The 8030-nt window shown below is 40.1% G+C and overlaps 1 protein-coding gene across 1 annotated transcript; it reads right to left on the reverse strand.

Moving 5' to 3' along the window:
* Positions 1 to 512: 512 nt before the first annotated feature.
* On the reverse strand, positions 513 to 7795 carry LOC137173101 (carbonic anhydrase 1). Its single transcript, XM_067577809.1, has 7 exons — positions 7603 to 7795; positions 7131 to 7328; positions 5265 to 5383; positions 4051 to 4143; positions 3846 to 3908; positions 3590 to 3745; positions 513 to 2166 (listed from the first exon to the last, which is right to left on the reverse strand). Exons 1-7 carry the CDS (start codon positions 7634 to 7636, stop codon positions 2047 to 2049), a joined length of 783 nt encoding a protein of 260 aa, XP_067433910.1. The 5' UTR covers positions 7637 to 7795; the 3' UTR covers positions 513 to 2046.
* Between the last annotated feature and the right edge of the window lie 235 nt (positions 7796 to 8030).

Genomic DNA, 8030 nt, shown 5'->3' on the forward strand with positions numbered 1-8030 from the left:
AGAGACATATAGTGTACTGTAAATTGGGTGTTTAAGCAGTTGTCCCTTTGATGCACTACTTAATTTTATATATTATGATAACTATGGTGAAATTGTTTTGTCAACACCATGTCATAAAACCACAATGTTCCAGCAAAATTTCAAAACTATCAAAATAGAGAAATATTTGATGGCAGGACAGATGAGCAAAATATTTCAATGTAGGATTTAGATGTACATAAAGTGATATCCTACAAGTTCATTTTTGACCAGCATTTCATTTGTGATTGCATAATGCTGATCTTGGTTGGGTTTCAGGCATTAACAGGTGGAAAGAGAGTCACCAATATAAAAATTAGATAGAAATTTCTAAGAACAGCTGACTGCCTGCATTCCAGAAAAAAATCTGGCAGTTTGTTCAACTTTAATGATACAGAACGAAAATAGATAATAATGGTAATTAAACCCCTAATTGAGAATTTGCTGAGAAAAGAAGCACAACAAGTGTAATCACAGAAAACACTAGACACATGTTAGTCATAAAATATATTTATTTAACTAGTAAAACGTCCACTTCCAAAAGAGAATAACAACAAGACACACTCCTGGGACGGCCCTAACAGTGATTTGCATAAGGCGTTTTGTCTTTTTTATGTTGACTACAATCTTTCTATAAATACATTGCTTTTGCCAAACTTCCTTGTTTCTGAATTCAATCCAGGGCCAAAACCAGAGGTCCCAAAGCTTGTGTTAATTATTCTCCTACACAGGGCCTGACACCAGGCTGACACTATAATCTTATCTGTTGGCAAGTTCTTTTCTTCCTTGGCTTCCTTGGCAGGGTTATTTCTTCCTTGGCTTTGTGGATTCGCCACTATGGCATCGCCCACGAGGCGACTGTGCGTTTTAAGCATTAGCACTCGACAACACAAGGGTTCCAGTACAAGACATGAAGGAATTCTTTTTACATATTAAATTTCATTTGGAAAAGGAGAATCATTCATTTCTATTGCTATTTCATCATGGCATCAAAAAAATGCAGAAGAGCCTTTGGTTACAAAACATCATTTAGGAATCACTTAAGACTTATTTTGCATAAGCTGTCAGACTAAAAAAAAAAAAAAAGACAATCCATAATAATAATAAAAGCACAACATGGGATGACAAACACATGAAAGATTTGAAGATTAGGTTGTAAAAACAGACTACAGAAGTAAGCCATTGTCGTGATGTTCAGTAGGTAGCACTAGCAGAAGTCTGTCCTCATGTCCTCTGTTGTTGTGTTGTGAAATCAATAAGCAGGTCAGTGCCTATAGGCATCTTGTCTGCATGAGACTGCATGCAATGTTGTGTGTGTATGGCTGTGTGTGTGTGTGTGTGTGTGTGTGTGTGTATGTGCCAGAGGGGGATTTTCTGAGTCAATTGGTTGTGATGGAGGCGGCTGCAGCGTTTCATTAAGCTGCTGTGATGCAGAGGCTGGCAGTCAGTCAGAGATTACAGACAGACTGGCAGTGGGAGTGTATGTGGACTAGCGTGTGTGTCTGAACGCGCAGCCGTCTTTTATCTGCACCTTACCCTCCTCCTCACAGATGGTGATATAGTTTCATCCTCCCCCTGCTTACTGCAACTAGCTTGTGCTTCTACTTCCTGCTGGCTCAAGAGCACCATTTTGACTGTAATTAATCTTCATTTTTCATCCTGGGCAACGCAAAGAGGACCAGTGTAATGTCTCTAAAAACACCAGATGCAAAATCCTGGTAAACGTGTCGTCTCCACCATGAAGTGTTTGTCTTATAAAATAAATTACGACAGGGCATCTTTGCTGGCTTATTACACACATAGAAACAGAGATGCAAATCCTGCAAGTGCTCCATTTCACAGTTAGATTGCCCAGCGTTAAAAGCGACGGATCACAGGAAATTCATTTCTTCAAAAATTGGACGGAGAGAGATATGTGTGCTTTGTGGCTAACTGCAAGAGAGGTAACTGGGCATTTGACTAAAGGGAAGGGGGAAGGGGGAAGGGAGTGGGCAAAAGGGCAGAAGGGGTAAAGGGGGGGGAGGGGTATTACTTGAAGGAAGCACGGACAGAGCGACCCTTGAGGGGCTGGGGAGGGCGGTAGTTGTCCACCATGCAGCACTCGGCCTCACCCTCAGCAGAGAAGAGCAGGCCGCGGAATTTGGCCATCTGTGAAAAGGGAGAAGACAGTTGCAGGGTTAGTCATTCCTGCTGACCTCCTGTGACTGTCACTCAGCAAATGTGTCACTAGGCTCGCTGCTGACTCACTGATTTGTGTATATCCTTAGTGTATATCCGTAAGGTAAATACGAGGCTAGAACCAGCAGCTGGTTAGCTTAGCTGGTTAGCAAAAAGACTGGAAACAGCAAACGTCCAAAGGTTACAAAATCTGTCTACCAACACTTCTAGAAGATTACTCTTAACAGGTTATATCTCTGTTACCTTTGGACGGAGCCAGGCTAGCTCTTGCACTGTGATTTATGTTGAGCAATGCTAACAAGGTGCTGGCTGTAGCTTCATATTTAACAGACAAATATAAGAGTGATATTGATCTTCTCAATACCACTGTCTAGAAAGCAAATGTCAATTTCCTCAAACGGCAGACTTTTCCTTTGTAGTGCAAGAAAAACAAGTCTGTGGTGACAGGATGGTATCAGATGACCTATTTGTCATTAGCCCCTGCTAATGAATTAGTCCATTACACTGCTTCAGCCACCTGAATATTATGTACACAATGGACTTCCATTCACTAATAGGACAAAAACATTCAGCTTGTTGGTGCATCCTCTTACAAGCAGCTGATTACAAATAATTAACTAATGACATGTATTAGGTTTTTACCATATATGAATCTTTATTTTGTCTTTATCTGCTGGACCAGCCTTATATGGCACCAAGTCTAAAGGTTATGTCCACACTTTTACATGTTTACCCTTGAGAGACTTACTCACTGCCATGAAATAAACATTTGACCAGGCAGTGTTCATTTTCACATGGCCAGCAGACTCCAGCTGCAAGGGTAAACCTGACTAGAGAGGCTGTTGGTTTAGATCAATGGGTACTTAGAAGTCAATTATCCATTTGTGTAATAGGACTGGGTGTCATTTTAAGAGTAAATATCAGTATTTTACAAATGCAGGGATGATGTACCAGAGAATACTGTGTTTACTCAGTTATGACTGGAATACACTCACTAAAGCTACGTCTTTTCAACCACAGAATGTGTTGCATGTATAGAATAAACATTTCCTGTTAACTTCTCACATAATGCCACAAAAAATATTGTGGTAAAGCAGCATCATTGCTATGTGGAGCAACTCTTCTTTTCTCCCATCCTTTTGGTTGGTAAAGTGTCTTTTTTTCTCATTTTGAAAATGAAATAGGCTACTGTATTGCATTTCCTTCCGTCACAGGAGCTACTTCTTCTCCTTTCAGCTGTGCAGCTAATCTGAACAATTAAGCCCTTGATTTAGATGGTTGTAAAGTAGAGGATTTGCAGACATGGCTATTCTAGACGACAGGGCACACAGCCAGCATGGTTGCAAATAAAATCCCTCTGCTACAGCTGAATGGGCTCTTTGAGCACGCATACCTGCTCACAGCTGACACTGATGGGCTCTTTGCAGACAATCCAGGTAACGCTCTCCAGCAGAGGGGGTGTGGTCAGAGAGCCATCATAAGTCCAGTAGTCCAGGCAGCCAGGGAGCAAGGTAGCAGGGTCAAAGTTAGCAAAAGTAGTCTGTTTGCCCTAAAAACAATAAAAGAATTAGCAGAAAGTGAATAGTAGTTCAGACAAATAACTCATAATTAATCAAATACAGGAAAATATGGTTGTCAAGGAAACATACTTTGGTCTTGATGGCATTGAAAGCATCAAGAAGCTTCTGGAGGCTGGGATTTGCGTCACCAATCTGAAAAAACAATAATACATGTAATGTCAAAGGTTAATTATAAGAGCAACAGTACTGTCTATTGTGGCAAATAAACACAGTTAACTGAAAGCAAATCATGGTACAAATGTGGATGCATTTGCGGATTACAGTTGCTACTGACCTTCAGGAAAACTCCCACTACAGCGAGTCCGTCAGGTTTGCTGGCAGCCTCACCAAAGCTTGGGTATTTGGTGTTCCAGTGCACCAGATGGAGCTGGAGACAAAAAAAATAAAGTAAATAAAAATGATCCATTTTTAGAGGCTTGAAAATCCTGTCAGTCTTATTTAGGTCATTTTCACACATTCTGCAACATAAACCATCTGTTTCTCCAAGGAAACTCTTTCATTCAAGTGTATATTGCATGAAGTTTATATTTAATGGTAGATATCCTGCTGCAAAGCAGATAGAATGGACTCATATTACATATTTTTGTTTGAGAAATAAGTTCATTTTGCTTTCACTTTTGATAAGTGTCACCCGACAGAAAAGACGTATTTTCAACAGAAAAAAGTGTCGCTCAACACTTTCCTTCTATGTCACACACCTGGAGAATTGTGTTATGTCATGGACACCGTCATATATTGTTGTGCAATGTGATTGGGTAGTGTTACTAACATCGCCATGGAGATTGTAGTTTTCACTGAACGTCCTTATTGTTATCTGGGTCTGTAACCTTAGATAACTTTTAACATCCTTGTTTAATTAGTCCCGGTCCGGATGATATAACACTAATATAACTAAACAAGCCGGCTGGAGGATAGCGTCTTGTTACTATGGAGACGACTGAACCCTTTCACTGAAGCATTATTTGAAAACTTTGTGCGACTCTTTAATTTCTGTTGAGTGACACTTATCAAAAGTGTCGAGCCTACCATAAATCAGCCTTAGTTCTGTAACGCAATAACTTGATCCGACATTTTGAGATATAAAAAAAATTGCATTTAAGGAGATCAAACACATACATTTATCCTCAGATTGGAGTTATGCAACATTAATCTGAAGTATTAATCATCTTGTGGGCTGAGTTATATAAGGAAAAAACAACAGATAAACAAAAAAAATACTTTTTTAGTTGAAGTTAGCTAAATGGTAAACATGAAACAAACAAATTCACCTGTAGGCTTCATAGTGTCCAACCTGGGCCTGTTTTTTTTATTTTGCTCCACCCATTAGGGCTTAATCCAACCAATGAGATTAACTCTTGCTTCAGAGCAGCTTTGCTTTTGAGAAATGTTAACAACCCAGAACACAAATACAGTGAAACTAAGGCTCCAATCTGTCCTCATCTCCCTGTTACATCAACCTCAATCTGTCATGATTCGGAACATCCTTACCTCAGCAGGATACTTGGTCCCGGCCACAGTGTGTTCAGAGCCCTTGTCATCAGAAGCACCCCAGTGGAAATGAAACTGCTTGAGTCTGTAGGTCCCTGAGATTGGTCCGTTTGTCAGAGCTGCAGAAAAACAAACACACACACACAAAAGCTGTCAGTTCAGCCCACAGTGAATGCGGGTAGTGCTGCAGTCAGCCATGAGGAGGTTTTGATTACAGCCTTGATTTTGTAACACTGTTATAAAATGATGCATTCGGGTTTGAAACATACTACTTGGAGGAAAATATATTTCTGGGCAGAAGCAAGCAGATTATTTTAAACCAAAGACCAACTGTTACCAAAATGAGTAAGATGTGAGTTTTTATACCCACACACACACACACACACACACACACACACACACACACACACACACACACACACACACACACACACACACACACACACATGTCACAGAGGCAGACAGACTTCCTACTTCATGGAAGCAGACTCAGTTCCTGTTGTGTAATCCCTGGTCAAACTAAGGGATACATTCAGTCCAGGATGATGTCCAGGTATTGTTAACATCGAACTTCCCTCCAATGTTACGTAATGCATCTATTTACAGTATACAAAGTAGTTGAAACAGTAGCAGATAATCCTGTATATTGTTCTATTTCTGGTGTTACCAAATGTCACACTGACCTCTCTGAACAGGACATTTGTTTCTCAGTAGTTGACCTTAAATGATAAGGAGCAGAACTGATCTCAAAGGAAAACAAATTTAAGGCTGTGTTGCTCTTAAATGGGATTAATTTACATTACTGACCAGTAACTCTAAAGATGTTGTGATATTAATCTTTTCCGCTGTGCACACATGATGCATGAGTTGATGTATGACAAGCAGACTGTCAGCTTGTCCTTTATTTAGAATCACATGGTGGAAAATAAGTGCAGTGAATATACCAAGGACGATATAAAACGCTTTTTATAACTCATATAGCTCAGATTCCTATCAGAAGTTGTTTTCTCATATTGATGTGTGTCCACTTGAAAAATAATCCATGTGATTGTATTGATTATGTAACCTTGTTCGTAATTATCCTATAGCTAGAGGATCAGGACAGGCAGTCCTCAAAATCCTGCATGAAAAAAAACAAGCTGGGGCAAATCTCTCTGATCACTTTAGGAATTTAAATCGAATCTAAATAGAGAAGAACATGCAATGCAATAATAGAAATTAGAAAAAAAAACATTACAGAAAAAAACATTATACGGAAAAAAAATCAAACTTTGTTTATATGGTAAATCACATTCTCACACACTTTTGCCTCATTAATATTTAACCAGGACCTGGTTTATTATTGGTTTTTCTGCGCTTTTGACTTCGCTGCCTGCAGAAAAGAGTTGGCGTGGGAAAGGTTGACCAGGGGTTACATTACCAATTCAATTACGATCTGCATGCTTTGTTCTTGGATTTTGAATGGGACTCCTCCAGCCTATTCAACAAATTCTTCTGTTGTCAAATGCCCTTTGCCAAATAATTATAATAATAATGAAACATATAAAAATGCCAACAGTTTTCAATAAAATAAAATAAAAAAACCCGGTCTATTTATATTCTATATGCGTCAAGGAAACTAGGGCGCATATGCATGAATATATTAACATATTATTAACACGACTGAGCTCTATGGTCTTTAAGCGGGTGTCTTAACACACACACACACACACACACACAACCCCGCAAATGCAGTATTTTTTCAGGTTACTGCATCCTGTAAATCACCATCAGGACCTGACTGTCTTGCAAACCCAAGTCCAATAATATCATAAATCTTTAACAAGCATTGCTGTATGCATATATAAACATTAATGTCACACTAACTTGAGCTGTCGTTGTCATCTACGAAGGTCACTTGGAAGGAATGTCCGTTGTTGAGAATATCAAGGCAGGTGGAGGGGTCGTACTTCAGGCTGAGAGGCTTCAGCCCCCCGTCGAAAGATGCTTCACCAGGTACGATGTCAATGGGAGACTGACGGGGTCCATTGGCAATAGGGAAATTATCGCACCATTTATCAGGTCCTAGAATGATATAATAATAACATGGTCAATATTAGAATGTTAGTCTTGAAATATGGGTTTCATTCATTAAAGAAATTGCGCAGTTGTGGAGAGGTGATGTGCTTAAAACGCGCGTAAAAATTCCCCATAAATGTGCAGAATTAAAAAAATATCTGCAGTGACCCGTGCATGCACTGTCCTTCCACTCATTCAGCCCACTTCTCACTGATATTTAACATTCCTCTCTGTAATGTCACCCCTACATTATGGCGTATACGTGCAATGAGCGCCTCACCGTTGTTCGCTGCGTATCCCCAAGCATGAGACATGGTTACAGTTTGGATCTATTGAGTATCTAGAGCTGTAATCCCCTATAGAGAGAGTCGTTCCCCAGCGCAAAGCAGCCAGTGTCCTTCACCTGACAGCTGCAGAGCTTATATAGGGTTCCCTGTGTGCGGTGTTTTCTGTCAGGCTGGTGTTGGCCACATGATGTCCGCGCAATGACCGGGAGGAGTTTAGATAGACCCGCAACACTGTGGATCAATGAAGATCTCTCTCTCTCTCTCTCTCTCTCTCTCTCTCTCTCTCTCTCTCTCTCTCTCTCTCACTCACTCACTCTCTCTCTCTCACTCACTCTCTCTCTCTCTTGTCAAGCTTCAATGACATACTGCATATTCATCGATCAACGTGCTGCGCGCACCTCTCAGTAACGGGTTTTCCTAT

The sequence above is a fragment of the Thunnus thynnus genome, chromosome 21, assembly GCF_963924715.1.
Source record: "Thunnus thynnus chromosome 21, fThuThy2.1, whole genome shotgun sequence".
Lineage (NCBI taxonomy): Eukaryota > Metazoa > Chordata > Actinopteri > Scombriformes > Scombridae > Thunnus > Thunnus thynnus.